The sequence below is a fragment of the Micropterus salmoides genome, unplaced genomic scaffold (assembly GCF_014851395.1).
Source record: "Micropterus salmoides isolate LMB-PRFRI ecotype aquatic unplaced genomic scaffold, ASM1485139v1 Ms_hic_scaffold_788, whole genome shotgun sequence".
NCBI lineage: Eukaryota > Metazoa > Chordata > Actinopteri > Centrarchiformes > Centrarchidae > Micropterus > Micropterus salmoides.
The window spans coordinates 5,582-25,000 of record NW_024044557.1 but is presented as its reverse complement, the minus strand read 5'-3'; the positions used below and the strand labels follow the sequence as shown (position 1 = coordinate 25,000).

Here is a 19,419-nt window from a genome sequence, read left to right as displayed (position 1 = left end):
CAATACAAAAACACAAAACCTTTGTGATTGAAATTTCTAAATTATACCTTTTTTGCTGCACCTGGTGTCCCAGACCATGATATTTCCATCCCTGGCCCCAGTACAGAACACAGCTGTTTAACAGAAGACAAAGCCTCAATAATGTGATACAACAAAGAATCATTAATGCAAAAGATATTACATTTAAACAAAAAAAATCACCTTGTAATGTCCTGCTACTTAGCATTACATTTTTCTTCCTGGCATATTTATTAGTGGTTATTAATGCTATACAAATAGGTGTGGGCATATGTAAACATAGAAAACAGGCTGCCATAGCCCCAAAATCAAATGTCACACCGTCGGCACAGGATTTCTTTGTGTATTTTGAGAGAAAACAGGGAACTAACTATCCTCCAGCACTTTACCTTTCTCCTGCGGTGTGAATGCAACAGACTTGAGGCTGCAGAGGTGACCCTTGAAGCTGCCTAACAGATCCCCTGACTTCACATCCCACAGCCTGGCCATCTGATCACCAGCAGCAGTCACCTAAGGATGAATAATAATTAATTTTAAGGAAGGCTTTTTATGTAAGAAAAGGGAACTTAGAAAAAGCTAAAAATGTAGCGATTGAAACAAGGGTGGATAATAAGGCAACCATAAAACAAAAATAAATGAGTCATAAATGTCTATATGACTCAATAATGCTTTAAAATGAAGTCTTTTAAGATGTTACTGACTTCACATCATAATTTACAGTGGACTGATGACCTGGAATTCATTTGAATTGTACTTACTACATGAGGCTCCCCCGGGACCCAGGCTATGTCAAAGACCGCATTCTCATGAGCCAGCCATTCTGCGAACATCCACACACCATTAGCCACTGATATGTCCTGATAATGGACAGAACTATAGTGAAAGAAAAGAGTCTACACATACCTTTAAGAAGCGGGTCTTTGCGACTCTCTGTATTGTAGATTCTAACGATGCCTTCTTCATTCGCTGCTGCAAGGACGTTCTGCATGTTCCCAGCTGGAGAGAGATGGGAGAAGAGGGAAACATCAGTTAAACAAATTAACGACAACAGCTCCTGGCTCTGTCGTGTATCATCTGATGGTAATATGGTATATACAGGTGGCTTACCAGAGGAGAAAGCCAGTCCAAATGGTGGCACGGAGTCACCCAGGTTGCCATAGGAGATGTGTTCATCGTGTCGGACACACTGGTAGCCTTCCAGCAGAGAGCTCAGAGGGTACCTGAACCAGGGATCTGCAGGGAGGACTGGGACATTCAAAGAAGAAAGTACTGATTTACTCCACTGCATTCAGAGGTACTTCTACTATTTATTCTACTACATCTATCTGATGGCTGTAGTTACTTTTTTTCAGGCTATGTTTCACTTTTTTTTTCTTCTTACAAAAGTCAGTAATAAAAGGCCATACCTCAATATTATTGTTTATGAAGTTTCAGTTGCATCTTGTGATACTGTTAAAATCATATTATGTTATATTTTCAGGACATCCCAATGTCAAAATTACAAACTTTATTTATAACTAACAACATGTGTTAATAAAGAGTCTGTTTTTCCTCATTTTAAGAGTTTAGTTTCATTTTCTAGATATGATTTTGCCTTCATTTACAACAGGTTGTGTTGTTACTTCGCGTTGTTTTCCATCTGTGTCGAAATGGTGTTTGTTGTTACTGTATTATTGTACTAATGTTTTACTGTTTTGTTGCCATTGTCGTCTTTATGGTGTTTTGACGATTTCCTCCTACTGTAAATTTGATCACTTTAAAGGTTTCAAAATATCTTGCCGAAGAACTGCAGTTGAAAATTAGCCAGTTGGCCAACACTAGCACATTTACAGCAATGTTGATTAATGTGTGTTGTCCCTATAAACAAATGAAATGATAAAATGATTTCAGCCATATCACCCAGGCCTAAATAATTATGTGCTACGAGTTTACAGTGGATACATCTATACCTAAATATTGTAATGCCTTGATTTTGAGTTTGTGATTGTTGGGAATTGAAATGCGGATTTCTGGTTGACCAAAACTTGGAAGAACACACTACGTTTAGTTACATTAATAACATAACGTTAAGCTAAAGTCAGTTTGCCGTAAGCTAATTTTTATACCGTCATTGCAACAGAAATAGATCACGGCCAAATATCCAAAGATCCAGGTGTAAACTTTAGTGGTTTTAGCTACAAATCCAAACATGAAACCGAGATGTTGAGTTACATTACCCTTTATATGAAACTAGTTTAAGTTTGTCAGTAGCTGTGGAGATAGCACAATGAAGCCCAGTGCACACCCGTTGACCGAAAAGCCCCCGATATTCCCAAACTCATTGACTGTCTCACCGCTCTGCCTTCGTCTGCCCACTCCTCTGTCAACTATTGAGCGGAACAGCATCCCTGCACTCCGGTGGAAGACGATCTGAAATATTTTTTTAATAATAACACTGAGGCGTTTGTGAGATCGTTGGTCTTTTTCCGTGTTTCTGCAGCTGCTGGTCTTTCCCGCGAACAGGTCTCCTGAACGCAGCGACTGAATCCCCCGCTAAACTTGCGTTACGCGCTACCATTGGTTGAAACAGCGACTTCCGCTCCAGCATCGCGTCCACGTCCGGTTTCTTTGTGCCACAACTGAGCGAACGGCTCAGTTGTGTTTATCCAAAGATCCAAAGATTAATTTGCTGAAATGGGTCATTTCCTCTGTGCTTACCTAAATCTCAGTTTAAGACATATGTATTTTCGAGCATTATTTTAGTTTGAAAATAATGATCCACAAGTGTGATGCGGAAACCTTAAAAGTACACTGCACATAATGCACCAAGAATATACTTTTCAGTCAAGTGGGAGACATCTTGTGCATATTCATTGATTCTGGATTATTCAACGAGTGAGGAGGAATGTGCTTTTACTTGTTAATTGAACATTTTTGTGGAAAAACCTTATCAGACAAAAGTACTGTCTACAATAGTATTTTTATATGTCTTAAAACCATAGACTGTATATAAAAAGCTTAAAACATGTCTGGAGTGGTTAAAGTAAAATTAGTATTGCCACACTATATACATTTTCAAATACAAGGACAAGTCCTGAATGAACATTTTTGAAAAGTAAAAGTACAGAGAAGTTCAGAGAAAAGTATTCATTATTCAGGTCCCTGTCAGTGTTAGTTTATTATGATATTGGACCATTATTACTGATGCATTAACATGTAAGCCATACTTCAATGTTGTATTTGGCAAGGCGGATCTAACAGCTTAATATAGAGCTGGGTAATTTAACAATGCATCACATTTTATAAGCATAAGTATTTTTGAAAAATGTAAAATATTTCTCTCTGAAATGTGGAGAAGTAGAAAGTTAAGGTATCAGAAGATGGAAATACTTAAGTGAAGTACCTCAAAGTAGCACTGTACTTCATTAAATGCACTCTGGTATTTTTCACCTATGTTAAAATAATTGACCTTAGAATTGTTTATTGAAGATTTTATTTTTTAAGTAGCAAATAGTCAAGTTAGAAGCGCTTTATTGTGAAAAACAAAACTGAGAACAGGAAGCAGTAAAGGGTTAACATCCGGGTTTAGAGTGTCTCAGCCTGTACAATGAAATATTAAGGATTTATGGGTGCAGTCAAGCCTTTTTCAAGTAAAAAATAAACAGTAATGTCACTTTCAACTGCACGTTCATTCCTGTCAGAGGCTTGTTATGGCGAACAAGAACTCGACGCCAATTCCGCTCTCATGGAGCTGGACAAAGGTGCGTTAGCTAGGTTGCTAACAAGTTAGCATACGGCTCATCAGTTGTAGTATGATCCTGTGTTGTGTCTTCTCCATGTGTCGGTTTTTCTAAATGTAACTGACTTTATGAGAACCCGGTGCTTTGTTGTGAACAGTGAGCTTGCTTTGTTTTCAGGGCTGAGGTCGGGGAAGCTGGGAGAGCAGTGTGAGGCTGTGGTGCTCTTCCCCAAACTCTTCCAGAAGTACCCTTTTCCCATCCTCATCAACTCTGCGTTTCTGAAACTAGCAGACATCTTCAGACTTGGGTATGATGCTTTATAACTTGGTACTCTGAGGATAGTTTCTCATTAATGTTTTCAAAATTCTGATGTTTACCTAGCTCCATTTTGATGATTGCTAAAAAACTGGCATTCATAAAGTCAGTTTATTAGGGGTTTCTACTAGGATTTATTGACTGCATCCTTTTATGTAGGTGTACCTAATAAATTGACAACTGCATGCGTTTCAAGTAAAACTACCCAAAGTTCAGAGTTCATTACCAGAAGGTAATCGTTAGTAACATGTCTATGGTGTGTGAGTAGTGAAACTGGCTTTCCTGTGGCACAGACCTACGTGTTTACAAAAGTTTGTCTCTCTGATTTCAGGAACAACTTTCTGCGCCTCTGTGTGCTGAAAGTAACTCAACAGAGTGAGAAACATCTCGAAAAGATCCTCAATGTGGATGAATTTGTCAAAAGGGTGTTTTCGGTCATCCATAGCAATGACCCAGTGGCCAGAGCCATCACTCTGAGGTAAGAATTTGAATAACCTAAAGTTTTACATTATGCTGGTTTCTAATGTAGAATGGACCAACATACAAAACGTTGTACCACTCTACAGACCCAGAAAGAATGAGCTTCACTCTCTTTCCAGTTATCTAAGGCTTAAAACAAACTTTCTCTGTTGTTTCCTTCTTCTCAGGATGCTCGGTAGTTTGGCCTCCATCATCCCAGAGAGGAAGAATGCCCACCACAGTATTCGCCAAAGCCTGGACTCTCATGACAATGTAGAAGTGGAAGCTGCCATTTTTGCTGCTGCAAGCTTCTCTGCACAGTCAAAGTAAGGAAAGTTGTCGCTTCACCTGTGCTTTAGTGTGTATATATATATATATATATATATATATATAAAAAATGATATGGGTTTTGGTACGTTCGGTGTGTTTTACGCATTTTTTGATTTTCAGAGACTTTGCAGCTGGGATATGCAACAAAGTCAGTGAGATGATTCAAGGTAAAATTACTGCTTCGTACTAAACTATCAAACTATGAAAAGTGTATGCACTCACAGAGGTCAGCATTTTAAAACTTTAACTAATTGAGCATTAAAATGTCTGCGTGAACATGGCAGTCTACACTGAAAACGATGCAGTCCGTTTTATAATCAAAATTAAATATGCCACTATATTGTACATTCAAATACCAACAACATATTTTAAGGAATTCACAAATAATTTTCATGGCTTCTCATTGTCCAGGCAGTACTTTCATTTTGTCTTTTGTATAGAGTTTGTGTTCCTCTTTAACCTATGTCTCAACCCCAGGTTTAGACACTCCAGTGGAACTGAAGCTGAAGCTGATCCCAATGCTGCAGCACATGCATCATGATGCCAGCTTGGCGTCCAGCAGCAGGGAGCTTCTACAGCACCTGGTCAACTCGTACCCTTCCACCCCCATGGTCATCGTCACCCTGCACACCTTCACCCAGCTGGCTGCCTCCTCTCTCATCGATATACCAAAGCAGGTAGTACCATGTCAGAGCTTTACCTCATTGTTATTGGTTAGTTACTGTAATGGAAGGTTCACACATGCAGGTCTAAAAGCTGGGACAGCAACAGGCTGCCATTCATTGTGAATGGGACCTGGCATTGCAGCCCGACACCACCTGATGAATTACAGAAATTTAAAAGAACATCTCAACATTACTCAAATGTCCTCTGAGGCAATGTAAGGGGCAACCAGGCAAGAGCCAATCATGCTCAGAAAAAACACAGTTGAGTCGGAGCAGAGTATGTAAATTTATGCAACATACCCGCAGAGCTAGACACTGCCTGCTACTTTGTATATTTATGTGTGAACGCAGTGTAAAGACCAACTGTGGTTGTTTGTTTTGTCTAGAAATGTATGACGTTTGGCTGTTAATGGCATAGGTCTGTTGCTATTATTAAGATTTGCATTCTTGGACCCTTTTTTCAAAATTGTAAATGACTTTTCATTTGATTCCCTCTCTATACAGTTACAACTCCTCCTTCAATACCTGAAAGATGACCCAAGAAAAGCTGTGAAGAGGCTCACAATTAGTGATCTAAAGCTCCTGGCTAAAAAGGCTCCTCACCTCTGGATCAGAGAAAACACTCAGGTAGCGTTTCAGATTCTGACAGTTGCATTGTAGGATTGTCTTTATGTTGGTCTGAAATCTGTAGGTAATCTAATGTTTTCTTTTCTGTGCAGACCCTGTGTGAGTGCGCCTTGAGCAGCCCTTACAACAGCTTGAAGCTGGGGATGTTGGCTGTCCTCTCCACCCTCTCTGGAACAATTGCAATCAAGCAGTACTTTAATAATATGACAGGTTGTGTTCCCTTTTATAACAATGTGAATTTCTTTAAATATGTAAGAATCTGATCTTACCCAGGTATTATTTGCTGGTTTATGTTATTTGTATGGTGAAGAAGGGAACGACTCTGGACTGATCTGTATTCCTTTCATTCTCCTCAGGTAGCTCTTCGGTTCCCCCCCGGCTCACTGACCTGGTTAAACTGGCACAAGAATGCTGTTACCACAGCAACCTGGCAGTTGCCGCTCATGGGGTCATAGTGCTTGCTAACATTGCCATTTCCTGTCCAGAAAAAGGTTGGTTACAGCAAGTAATGACCTGGATTAGGAATTATGCCAGTTTCTTATCAGACTATTGATCTCACATTAACCCCTCTGATGTCTGCTCTTGTGTGCCAAGGCTTAGTGTTGCTGTGGGTATTTCTCTTCCACAGATATAGTACAGTTGGAGCAGGACACAGTTTTGGGAGTGGAGTCTCTTCTGATGCTTTGCAGCCAGGACAGCAGCCCCAGTGCACAGGTCACGCTCAAAGTAAGACAATATTTAACCACAAGGCAGAGGGCATAGCTTGGATCAATACATGGGTGGCAACAATATGGCTGGGTATTGAAAGTTGGTGGTTGGTATCAACATAAATGTGTTTGTAGCCCACAGTATAGAAAACTGCCAATTTCCATAAGCTGACATCCAATGCCCAGTCAGATTAGTTGATTTTACTTATTCATTGATCAGATAGTTCCTGATTTAAATCAAAATTTCAGATTATATTTTATTTAAGCAAAGTTATTTCATGACTGCTTGTGTTTAGAAAGCATTAAACATTTGAGAACTTCTGGTTAAATTAAAAAGGTATATGCAGAAAAACATGTCAACATCTAAAAATAGAATCACATTTCAAATTAAACCCAGTCTTGGTCAGTAAAGTCAGGGGTGTTCTCGATAATTTGATATCAATATGTAAGTGTAAAGCTTTGCCCAAGTGTGAGGCATTTAAGATGCTTTGTTTAGAATATCCCAAACTCTGTTTACATTTGTGTTATTTTATACTAGAGCAATGATAAATGCAGCATCCATCTTCAATATTTGTTGGACAAAGGTAACATTGCAACTACGGATGGCAAAATCTGGCAAAAATAAAGCTGAATTCTTATAACTTTTTCAATAATAATACCAGCACTGCCATGCACATCCTGGATATATATGTAATTGTAATTGATTACCAGGAGGGTTTTTACCATCAACCAACCCTTGTCTACATTTTGACTTATTAATACCGATCCTTCTACTTCCCTTTTCGTGTCAACCCTAGACGGCCCTCACCTCACTGGTTAAACTGCTGAAAAGTCGACCCCATCTCAGCCAGTCTGCCGTGGAATTCCTGCTCGGCCAGCTCCACTTATCCTGCGACTCCTCTCGTGTTCTCATGTGCCACGCTCTGGCAGCCATCGCCACCCACCTGCCGGTGTTGGGCGACGGCATGCTGGGAGATTTGGTGGACCTCTACAGAGTGGCCAGTCACTCCTCCACTGACAAGCAGCAAGAGCTTCTGGTGAGAGAAAAATTAAAGCTTTAGACCCTCACAACACTTAAATGTAGCTTTTAGCACAGGCGACCCAACAACAGCTTTTACATGACAATCAAGCACTAATTGTGTTAAATCTATGTTATAGTGAAAAATCAACCACATATTTTTTTTACGCCTCTGCAGTACTGCTAACCCACAACAATCCTTTCTTGTTTATTTGACCATGTACGTCTCTTGATTTTGGATTTTTAAAAATGTGTCTGCAGGTTTCCTTGGCAACAGTGATTTTTGTCGCCAGCCAGTCGTCTCTGACGGCCGAAGTGAAGACTGTCATCAAACAGCAGCTGGAGAATGTTGCGAACGGCTGGACGGTGTACCGCATCGCTCGACAAGCCTCACGCATGGTAATCTTGTACATAGGTAGTACTGCACAGCACATTTATGGGTAGTATGACGCAGGTTTCCCCAGATCATGATGATAGGATCGTTAGCGACATTCTCCAGCTGCTTAGTAAGGCAAAGGTGACAGCCAAACACCTTTGCGCGCACAAAAGTTATCACTGATCTTATGGCAGGTACAGTATTTGAAGTATGCATGAAGGATTTAAGAAACACCTCACTTGTAGGCATCTTTTAATGTAATATTAGTGGTTGTGTCAATATGAAGTTGTCTTGTGTTTAAGCTCTGACTACCTTAACTGTACTGTATTATGCGTTGTATGACTTTAGACCCCTGTTTAATCCACAAGGGCGGTGCCCTTAAGTCTACTGTAGAGCTGTAAAAGGTGAATAAGAAGGTGTCACAAGATGAGTCCAGTTGCCCTTGGCCAAATCCCACACCTGAAACATGATGAAACGTTATCACTGATCTGCAGGGGTGCCACGAGTTCTCCAGCGAGCTGTACCAGAGTCTGCGGACCCGTGTGGCATCAGAGCACTTCTACTTCTGGCTGAACAGCCTGAAAGAGTTTTCCCAGGCAGAGCAGTGCCTGAGTCACGTGGAGGATGGGGACTACAGCGGGGCCATGAGCGCCATTGCCGAGGCCCTGCGCTCCTACCAAAAGGGCATCGCTTCCCTCACGGTCAGTTCTGTCTGTCAGAAAACATTACAATACTATTCCTCCTCCTATTTCACCAATGACAGATTATTACAGATGCTGAGACTCAGTCTGGAGAGTCTTGCTATTAAAGCATTTCAAATTGTTGATCAATTAACTCACCTAACACAAATGTATATTGTTAGGTCAACTCAGCGTTGTTTGATATGTCGCTGTTTATTTGTTGTTTTTATGCGCTGTTATCTGATTAATCCCTCCCCTCAGGCCGCCAGCACTCCTCTGAGCCCTCTTACATTCCAATGCGAGTTCATTAAGCTTCGGATCGACACCCTGCAGGCCCTGTCACAGCTTATTTGTACCTGCAACAGCTTGAAAACCAGCCCTCCTCCTGCCATTGCCACCACCGTCGCCCTCACCTCAGGCAATGAACTGCAGCGGTGTGGCCGCATCTCCATGCAGGTAAGACCCTAATTGTGTGGTAGTTACAGCAGGCCTGTGGAGGAATGTCACCTGTTCCAAGGCTACAGGTAGTCATGCAGTAGTAGCAGGTCATTGTATCAATTTGTGAATCATAGCTGATGTCCTATTTTTATTGAAATAGCATTTAGGGGAAGTTTTTATACATTATTGTGAGGAAATGAGATGGGAATGGCACAGATGTCTGATTCAGTTTAGTTTATTGACAAAACAGTTTAAAATACAAGTAAAGATCATAAGAAATAATGCAGATATGTGAGAAGAGACACCCTAGTAAGCTATCTAAAGCTTGTATTTAGTGGCCCAGACACAAAGCAAATAGTAGACATATACAGTGGGGAGAACAAGTATTTGATACACTGCTGATTTTGCAGGTTTTCCTACTTACAAAGCATGTAGAGGTCTGTAATTTTTATCATAGGTACACTTCAACTGTGAGAGATGGAATCTAAAACAAAAATCCAGAAAATCACATTGTATGATTTTTAAATAATTCATTTGCACTTTATTACATGACATAAGTATTTGATCACCTACCAACCAGTAAGAATTCCGGCTCTCACAGACCTGTTAGTTCTTCTTTAAGAAGCCCTCCTGTTCGCCACTCATTACCTGTATTAACTGCACGTTTGAACTCGTTTCCTGTATAAAAGACACCTGTCCACACACTCAATCAAACAGACGCCAACATCTCCACAATGGCCAAGACCAGAGAGCTGTGTAAGGACATCAGGGATAAAATTGTAGTCCTGCACAAGGCTGGGATGGACTACAGGACAATAGGCAAGCAGCTTGGTGAGAAGGCAACTGTTGGCGCAACTATTAGAAAATGGAAGAAGTTCAAGATGACGGTCAATCTCCCTCGGTCTGGGGCTCCATGCAAGATCTCACCTCGTGATCATGAGGAAGGTGAGGGATCAGCCCAGAACTACACGGCAGGACCTGGTCAATGACCTGAAGAGAGCTGGGACCGCAGTCTCAAAGAAAACCATTACTAACACACTACGCCGTAATGGATTAAAATCCTGCAGCGCACGCAAGGTCCCCCTGTTCAAGCCAGCGCGTGTCCAGGCCCGTCTGAAGTTTGCCAATGACCATCTGGATGATTCAGAGGAGAAATGGGAGAAGGTCATGAGGTCTGATGAGACAAAAATAGAGGTTTATGGTCTAAACTCCACTCGCCGTGTGTGGAGGAAGAAGGATGAGTACAACCTCAAGAACACCATCCCAACCATGAAACATGGAGGTAGAAACATCATTCTTTGGGGATGCATTTCTACAAAGGGGACAGGACGACTGCACCGTATTGAGGGGAGGATGGATGGGGCCATGTATTGCGAGATCTTGGCCAACAACCTCCTTCCCTCAGTAAGAGCATTGAAGATGTGTCGTGGCTAGGTCTTCCAGCATGACAATGATCCGAAACACACAGAGGCTAGGAGTGGCCTAGCCAGTCTCCAGACCTGAACCCAATAGAAAATCGTTGGAGGGAGCTGAAAGTCCGTATTGCCCATAGACAGCCTAAAGGATCTGGAGAAGGTCTGTATGGAGGAGTGGGCCAAAATCCCTGCTGCAGTGCGTGCAAACCTGGTCAAGAACTACAGGAAACATATGATCTCTGTAATTGCAAACAAAGGTTTCTGTACCAAATATTAAGTTCTGCTTTTCTGATGTATCAAATGCTTATGTCATGCAATAAAATGCAAATTATTTAAAAATCATACAATGTGATTTTCTGGATTTTTGCTTTAGATTCTGTCTCTCACAGTTGAAGTGTACCTATGATTAAAAATGACAGACCTCTACATGCTTTGTAAGTAGGAAAACCTGCAAAATCAGCAGTGTATCAAATACTTGTTCTCCCCACTGTATTATAAGTACTAACACATTGTCTAGATTAATACAATTGTTTGTGGCTGCCAGGTGTGATCAATACAAATGGATTTAAAGAACGGCATACATTGTAAAATCTTGCAGTTGCGTTGAGCTGTGTATCAAAATCCAGCTGCAAAACAAGCCTGCCTAGTCCTCTACTTCACTGACCAGCAGGATTTATGTACTGAATGTGATCCAGTTGTAGTTAATCAACAAGTCACTGCTGTTTTTCTGTTTCCCAGATGAAGGTATGCATGGATGAGTTCAGGAGTATTGCAGCTCGCTACGCTGACTTACACCAGTCGTCGTTTGACGCTGATTACGCCACCCTTCGCAATGTGGAGCTGTATCCTTAAACATGTCCCAGTTTTGTCTTTATTTTTTTTATTTTTGATGACCCTGGTTCCTCTGCTGTAATGTCTTCTTACTTTAATGTCAGACGTTTCTCTTTAACTGTCTGCTCAGACAACAACAGAGCTGTTTGCTTGTCTCCCATGTAATCGAAGCGCTGATACTGGACCCGCAGGCAGCCAGGTGAGCGCTGTTGGAGACCACAAAGGTGGAACAGCGTGATTTGTATAAATTTGTTTGGTGGTTCGGGAGAAAGTTTAAAATTAGATTTAGTCGAAGTTTCATTGTGTATCATTTCAGAACTTTGAGGAAAAACTGCTGTAGAGTAAAATGATTTTATTCACTTCCTCATGTTAAAGGATTTCCACTGGCTTTACATACTGTATGAGAAAAGGTGGATTCTCTGTGTTACTTAGTTTTAATACATCATATTGAGTTTGGGTATGGATGTAGCTTTTTCTATAAGCTTAATGAAAGGGAATGCATCTTATTTAATTTGATAAAGGTCTTCCGCTGCACCATGTGTGTTTTCTATTGAAAGGGCTTTGCCATAACACACGTCCCCTGAGGGCATCCTCCTGGCAGACGTTTGTCCATAACAGATTGTCTCTTTCTGTTTCTGTAATCTAGTTTTCAGGAGTATGGCACCCTAGGGTCGGTGCAGACAGAGAGTGAATATGAGCGACGGATGATGTCAGTCTTCAGTCATGTGCTGGAGGAAGTGGAGGGCCTCACCAAGAAACACCCTCCTGTTTCATGCCTGGTAAGATTAATGTAGAGCACCTTGTGATCAATGAGTTAGCTACAAATTAGTTGCAGGGTGTTTGCATAGTGCAAATAATGGACAAATGCTCTCTGCTTTTATTTAGTATTGTAGTCTATTTGTTCATTTATGCTTGCTTGGCTGCTACATATTCTTTCTTCTTTGGTGTTTGCTTTTTAATTATTTTTTTTACTTTATTTTAAAGTAGTTTTGAAAACTCATACCTGTATATGAATTTTAACCGGTCTAAAAAAGAAGAAAAGATTTTAATTTCTACAGAACGTTCACCTGGTTAAATAAAGATAAATGACAAAAACTTGGATGTCAATAATAAAATGTTTGCTGTTTATTGTTTTTCAGCATACAGGGTGTCTCTGTGATGCTGTCATAGCTTTGCTGAAGGTCCCGCTGTCTTTCCAGAGGTATTTCTTCCAAAAGCTCCAGTCAACAAGCATTAAGGTACAGTAATCCACTACAAGTAGAAAATCACAATAAAAATGTTCTTCTCAATTTGTAATTGCAGATGCCAAACAGAATTTAAAACATTAAAGAATAATGGAGAGCTCACTACATTACTTTTTATTTGCTATTAAATGTATGTGAATTACTAATGTATGAGAGATACAAATTGTGTGTGCTCATCTCTTTGTTAGATAAATAAAACAAGAACACGTACTAGATTAAAATATCCTTAGGACAACATGTGTACAGTATCCCTTTGTTATAGGATATGCGATTGAAGAAATTCAGTACTGTGATATAGAGCGAACAACGACTCAGCAAGTTATGTAACTAACGCTAGCTAAGTTGTGGGTTAGCAAACTGTCACTACAGTTGCCGTGAAGCTAACACGCAGAGAGGACGAGACAGTCCCAAGAGTCAGCGCACACACAGAATGGACAGCCAGCAGAGCATGTGGAGATTTTCACAAAATTTGACAAAAACATGCGTACTAGATTAGAATTCCATACCACACCTTTAAGGAGAGTTGCAGCTGTGCCACATTCTGTCTTAAGCTGTCTTAGGGCCGACACAGGTCATAAGCTGTCTATTTATTTTTCCAGCTGGCCCTCTCTCCGTCCCCACGAACACCGAGTGAACCGATCCCAGTGCAGAGCAGTCAGCAGCTGACTCTAAAGGTGGAGGGGGTGGTGCAGCACGGTTCAACTCCAGGACTCTTCAGGAAAATCCAGTCGGTCTGCCTCAATGTCACTTCAGTTCTCCAGAGCAAGACAGGACCCGACTACAAGGTATCTAGTGTTTGCCTCCATCTTTGGTTATTGCTCAGATAATAAAAAAATATTAAATCCTGTGCTGTTGGTTGGCTGTGTTGGCGCTCAGTTGATAATAACACATTTCATATTTGTCTTGTGTTCCTGTTTTTTTTTTTCCCCCCCTGTTAGATTGCACTCGACACCAGAACTAATGAGATCGAGCAGCGGGTGGAACCCCACAACGACTACTTCAGCACCCAGTTCTTGCTGAATTTCTCCATTCTGGGCACTCACTCGGTCACTGTGGAGGCCTCTGTGGTGGATGAGAGTGGCATCGAGTGGAAGACCGGCCCCAAGACGATGGTGTCAGTCAAATCCCTGGAGGATCCGTACTCCCAGCAGCTCCGCCATCAGCTGCAGCAGGGTGGAGCTCAGCCGGCTCCACAGAGGGGCGCATACACTCGCTTCTAGTGAATGCTTTATCATCACAAACAGTTTTAGCTTGTGTCCTTAGAGCTGTTTTGTCTTGTGGAAACTGAATATGTACATATTTTCAATGATTAAAAGAGCAGATTTTGAATGCTGTACATGAGTGTAATCCTTCCATAATGTTGACACAAGATGACGCAGTCACAATATTTCAGCATCAAGGTCACCCACCATAAAAAAACTAAACTTGCTTTTAATTCCCTGACCATACTCTAAATCCAATAGTATTTCATGCTTCATGAAGTAATCTCCAGGACAATGTATGAATGCCCTTGGATTTACGGTGTCATTTAATGTTCATAAAGTGTAACAACATAAACGGCCGTCAGGGGGCAGACCATAGTCAATAACTGGACATCGTCTGAAGAGCACCAGAAATTGTTCCAAGACTTGTCCGAACTACAGCGTTGAAATTTTCTGCATTAAGACAACTAGTTTTAGTAATAATTTTTTTTTTATAGTTTTTTCTTAATTCATACAGTGTCTAATATCGCCGAATGGAACTATAATCGTATGCTTTTCATGTAATTTTTCCAAACATGTATGACACCAGTTGTAAACTATCTCAAATAGCATGCTTTAACAATGAGGCAAACACTGCTACGATAACAACGCTGTTTAGGCTTAAAATGAAACTCAATCCATTGATTTTGAAGGTTAACTCACGCGCCCGCAAAGATGATGTAATCTGAAAAGAACTTGCATCTAAAATGAAGTCATACGATTTAGTCACAAAATTTAGACAAGCAGTTTCTTGTTCATACATGCACCGAAATCATCATCCACAGCCGCGAGCCTGCGCACTTCGTGGACAAAAGCTGGCGTCAGGTGAACGCAAGACCGTCAAGTGACGAGGAATGAAACGGGAGGTTCCGGACAGATTTCAAAATAAGACTGCTGAGCGATGTGATTTATTTTATTAACCCCCCTTTAAAATCTATAATATTAAATGTAAGTAGAAGCAAATTCCGAGGATGACTTTCTTAGTGTTTTTAGAAGAAAAGGATCAAACACATGCCTTATTCTTGTAAACACATTTAAATTGTTGTCTTATTTGACTGTAGACTCAGTTATTCTGCATTTTGGTATATATATATGTATATGTATGTATTCATCTTTTTTATGTCTTCTGACAACATGCATTGATGTAATTTCCAATGCAGGATCTTTAACAGGGCAAAATGGGTACCTGGGCCAGGTCCTAATGGTGGTGCCATTAGACCTGGCTGTGGCTGTGTATCATCCTGTCTAGCCTACATCTTAAGGAAATTTGCACAACTAATTTACAATATCGACTAAAGTAGATCTTGCATTATCACCTAGTGTTGTGACAGTTTTGTATAGTCCAAACTAAATCTGTTTGGGGTGGATAGACCCCAACAGATTTTGCACAGTACACACACACACACACACACACACACACACACACACACACACACACACACACGTTATTGTGCAAAAGTTTTAGGCAGGTGGGGGAAAATGCTGTTAAGTAAGAATGCTTTCAAAAATAGACATTTTGATAGATTGTGTTTATCAGTTAAGAAAGTGAGTGAACAGAAGAAAAATCTGAATCAAATATTCAGTCATCAATATTTGGTGTGACCACCCTTTGCTTTCAAAACAGCTACAATTCGTCTTGGTACACTTGCACATAGTTTCTGAGCGTGCACACAGTTAAAACAAGTTTTTTTTTTTGTTTAATACAAAATGATGAGCAAAATCAAGCAAACTATAAACATCAAACAGAATATATCAGTAAGTAATAACACAATGAAAACAACATTGTTTGTTATAAAAGTAAATAAAACACATTTATTACACAGTTATTTTGGATTATATTTTGTTATAAAGCAACAAGTTTTTGAAGCAACCCTGTGTAGTAATCACACGTACCTACAACCGAAGCTTTTATTTTGAAGGTAACGTGGACCCACTTCCGGCCTTAGTCTTTTGATCTTTTGTTGACGCTGCGTGAATCGGGTCCTGGAGAAAGATAACGGGTCGTTCCTGCTTAGAAACGATAAATCTCTGTCCTTCATGTTTGATGTGCATTTGTCGTTTATAGTGTGTGTTATGTCTATCTAACCGGCAGCGTTGATCCCAGGACCCGAACCGTCTCCCGTTCATATTCGCTAATGGGAGGTCGGTAGCTAACCTAGCTAACTCGATGATGATGATGATGATGATGCATCAGTGGAATAATCCCGGTGTCTCGGACTGAGATGGAGCCAGCGACGCTCAAGTGGAGCTGCTTGCTAGCAAGCTAGCGAGCTAACAGTGGGATTTACCTTTGCCCAGCGCAGCCCCCGGATAACGTGAAGTTAGCTAAATGGGTGCAGCTGCAGTTTTATCGCACGGGGTTTGTTGTAACGCTATCAGACGTTTCCACCGCTGTCCCCAGATTTGATAGAGACGGGCCATGTCAACTAGCAACAAAAATGCTAACTTAACCGTTTAAGGTTAGCTACACGTGACATAATATATCTCGCCAAAACAATTAGCTACACCTTTAACCGTCCGTGGATGCTTCAGCGACATTAATTGGGTGAGTAACATGATCTGCCAGAGTTTTACTATATTACAGGGTGGGACTATATTCTGGATGTGGCACAAGGATATTGCGCTTTGTACCAGCCTCCAGACATCCTGCGTTGTCTCATCAAATACCAGAGTCCTTAAGCTTATCAGCCACACCTATTACCTGTGTCGGTGTGTTTCACAATAGTGTAATAGCCCGCGGGTGGTCATACCTGACACATTTCTTAACATCTGTTCCCGTTGTGCTAACTCAGCCCTCTGCTAGCTAGCATGTCTTGAAGTACTCGACCACGTTCTGTGCGACTGGTCCTTTTATGGTCCTGTCTTTGCGTGTATTACTGTTAAGGCTAGGCAGCTATAGGGAGTCACGAATAACAAATGAGCCGCACTTCAGAATAAATCCTCTTGAATAATGATCAGAAGATAGCGTCCGCTACGCGTGTTGGCACATTGAAATTCCGCGAAACAGCCTCACCCTTAACCGGTTAGCGGCAGACTCACTCCTGTGTTTCCAGAGTGTGTGTGGTATAACGTTGGATTATTTTTTTGGATGTGTCCTATTGAGAGCACATCCGTTTGTTTACAGTAATGTTAATGTTCTTTACACACACGACCTGTCTTGCCGAGATGCTAACAGTTGCTGTGTCTCTGTTGCAGACGGTGCGTATCAGGATGGCACAGCTCTTGGACGGGGCCGGCAAACTGGGCTGGGTTCTGCTCAAGTCTGTGATCCGATTTGTGTTTATGTTCCTCAACAACTGTGTAGCCATCCCATCCTACTGCTTATACCTGCTGCTTCTGCAGCCGCTGAGAATATGGGACAGCTCCACTTTCTGGCACATTGAAGGAGTCATGTTCAAATGGTTGCTGGCCATGGTGTCTTCATGGGGCTGGATCGCAGGTTATACAGGTAAGAGTCTATTATTCATACACATTTTTTTTTGTATACTGGACTCAATGGTGTAACAGCTTTCTGGTTGGTAAACATGCACAAGATTGCTCTAAAACCGATGAAGTTGCTCCCTTGCACCAGTTTGGGCTTCATGTATTTACTTCCGATTCACAGAGATAAACCTGGTTTCGCTGAAAAATATACCTAGAAAGGCCAGAAGGTCCATTAACAAAATGTACTGTAAAAAAAAGTTGTGATGCTCTTTCCTAATCCAAACAAACATGGTAGCTGTAAAGACATGTGTCTTTGGTTAGTTTGCACAATATTAATCTAAATTTAAACATTTTAATGTTGGTTATATTTGATATATTGATATTACTTTTTATTATTTTATATGTTCATACAATAGCATACTTACATTTTTCTTTATTCTATATTGTACAACAATATAGATAAATATAAAATAAAATAATATATTTTATTCATCCAGGTGGTTAGAAGGATCAGATGATTGTTGATATGTATCTAAAGTAAGCTTTGTTAAACAGCCATTCTGAGCCTTCGGATATTATTCTGAGAAAAGGATGCTTACTTCTTTGAGTCCAATGTAAATACTTAAGATGCACAAACTAGGGCATGTTGCTCCCCAACTGATGACTGCTGACCCCAGTTTGTGAACATGGACACCAGTGTTTACTTGCTATCCCACTGCCCTCTATCACCAAGTGTTTTCTCTCTGATTGGAAATAAGTTAGTAACAAGGGTACTGCTTTTGTAAACATCACCTTGGGCTCTCAAGTTGTGACTGTTTTTCACATTTCATAAGCTAATTGAGGAAATTATCGGCAGATTAGTTGAACGTGAAAGTAATTCCAGTAAGTCCAGTCAAGGCACAGGGATGTTTTTGGCAATAATTGTATAGAGACAAACAAACAAACATCATGCTTAACTGACACACATGATAGAAGAACAGCAAGATATCAAGTGTTTCTCTCAGCTGGCTGGTTGAATATCTTAAAGTGATTCAGGAAGTCAGTGGTGTTTGGTTGCACAGAGCTGTGAGCAAAATGCTTACAAACTGCTTAACAGTGAACATGGGGCGCAACACGCTGCTTAATAATGCAAAGCTTTCAGCCTATAGAACACCTGGTCTTTGCATTAAGCCCTATGTTATTCTTATTGACAGTGTTTGGAAGTGAGATACCACACAACTGCATCATGTGAATAGTGAGTTTAACAATAGTGAAGTCTAACATGCACTGTAATTTGCAATCTGGTAATTCTTACACTGATTTCATACACCTGTACCTATAGCTGTGTGTATTAGGTGACATTCAAACACCAGGAAACATAGTCCATATCATGTTTTCTTTTCTGGAAAGAAAAAAAAAAAGATGGCTGAATGGTGCTATAGGGAAATATGTTAGCACAAGAGACTTAAAATGAACATAAAAGAAGACACAGACTTGAATAAAAACAGCAACAATGGCTAATTTGGCATTTTAGAACATGTTACACTGTATTATATATGATAACATGCCCTCCATTTTATTTTTTTACTTCTGCACAAGCACGCCAAGTGTTAAATCTTTGCTATTGTTGTTTGGGACATGTGGGTCCGCTCAGAAGGATGACTTGTTTAGACTGCTGTCAGATATTTGCCGGCATTACAACAAAACTATATGAACAGTCAGATGAGAAGTGAGCAGTAAATCAGTAGGGAACAATAAATACTGGCCATGTAAACATAGCATTAGATAAACAAGTTTAGGTCAGCATTTAGTGGCAGTTGTCCTAGAGCATGTGTTAGCATCTGTTTTGTGACCCACAGTCGAGGACGCCGAGTCGGTTAACCATGTTAACTTTCCCTCACAAGGCAGTCCTGTGTAACAACAGTTCTCTGCTC

The 19,419-nt window shown here is 40.7% G+C and overlaps 3 protein-coding genes across 3 annotated transcripts; 2 read left to right on the top strand and 1 right to left on the bottom strand.

Annotated features, from left to right (window-relative positions):
* Positions 1-15: 15 nt before the first annotated feature.
* On the bottom strand, positions 16-2,524 carry LOC119893003 (denticleless protein homolog). Its single transcript, XM_038704922.1, has 6 exons — positions 2,352-2,524; positions 1,126-1,263; positions 922-1,014; positions 777-838; positions 408-528; positions 16-113 (listed from the first exon to the last, which is right to left on the bottom strand). The coding sequence occupies exons 1-6, from the start codon at positions 2,401-2,403 to the stop codon at positions 37-39; spliced, it is 543 nt and encodes a 180-aa protein (XP_038560850.1). The 5' UTR covers positions 2,404-2,524; the 3' UTR covers positions 16-36.
* A 1,017-nt stretch (positions 2,525-3,541) lies between these two features.
* On the top strand, positions 3,542-14,178 carry ints7 (integrator complex subunit 7). Its single transcript, XM_038704923.1, has 20 exons — positions 3,542-3,758; positions 3,915-4,044; positions 4,384-4,530; positions 4,700-4,837; positions 4,962-5,008; positions 5,319-5,518; positions 6,011-6,133; positions 6,226-6,343; positions 6,490-6,624; positions 6,762-6,859; positions 7,638-7,877; positions 8,120-8,257; positions 8,729-8,935; positions 9,176-9,370; positions 11,506-11,609; positions 11,729-11,797; positions 12,245-12,377; positions 12,738-12,836; positions 13,442-13,627; positions 13,781-14,178. Exons 1-20 carry the CDS (start codon positions 3,665-3,667, stop codon positions 14,060-14,062), a joined length of 2,883 nt encoding a protein of 960 aa, XP_038560851.1. The 5' UTR covers positions 3,542-3,664; the 3' UTR covers positions 14,063-14,178.
* A 1,858-nt stretch (positions 14,179-16,036) lies between these two features.
* On the top strand, positions 16,037-17,531 carry LOC119893005 (acyl-CoA:lysophosphatidylglycerol acyltransferase 1-like; the record flags this gene model as incomplete). The annotated part of the gene is given in 2 exon segments (XM_038704924.1): positions 16,037-16,628; positions 17,279-17,531. A coding segment is annotated over 1 exon segment (238 nt), but the record flags the coding sequence as incomplete, so codon positions are not given.
* Between the last annotated feature and the right edge of the window lie 1,888 nt (positions 17,532-19,419).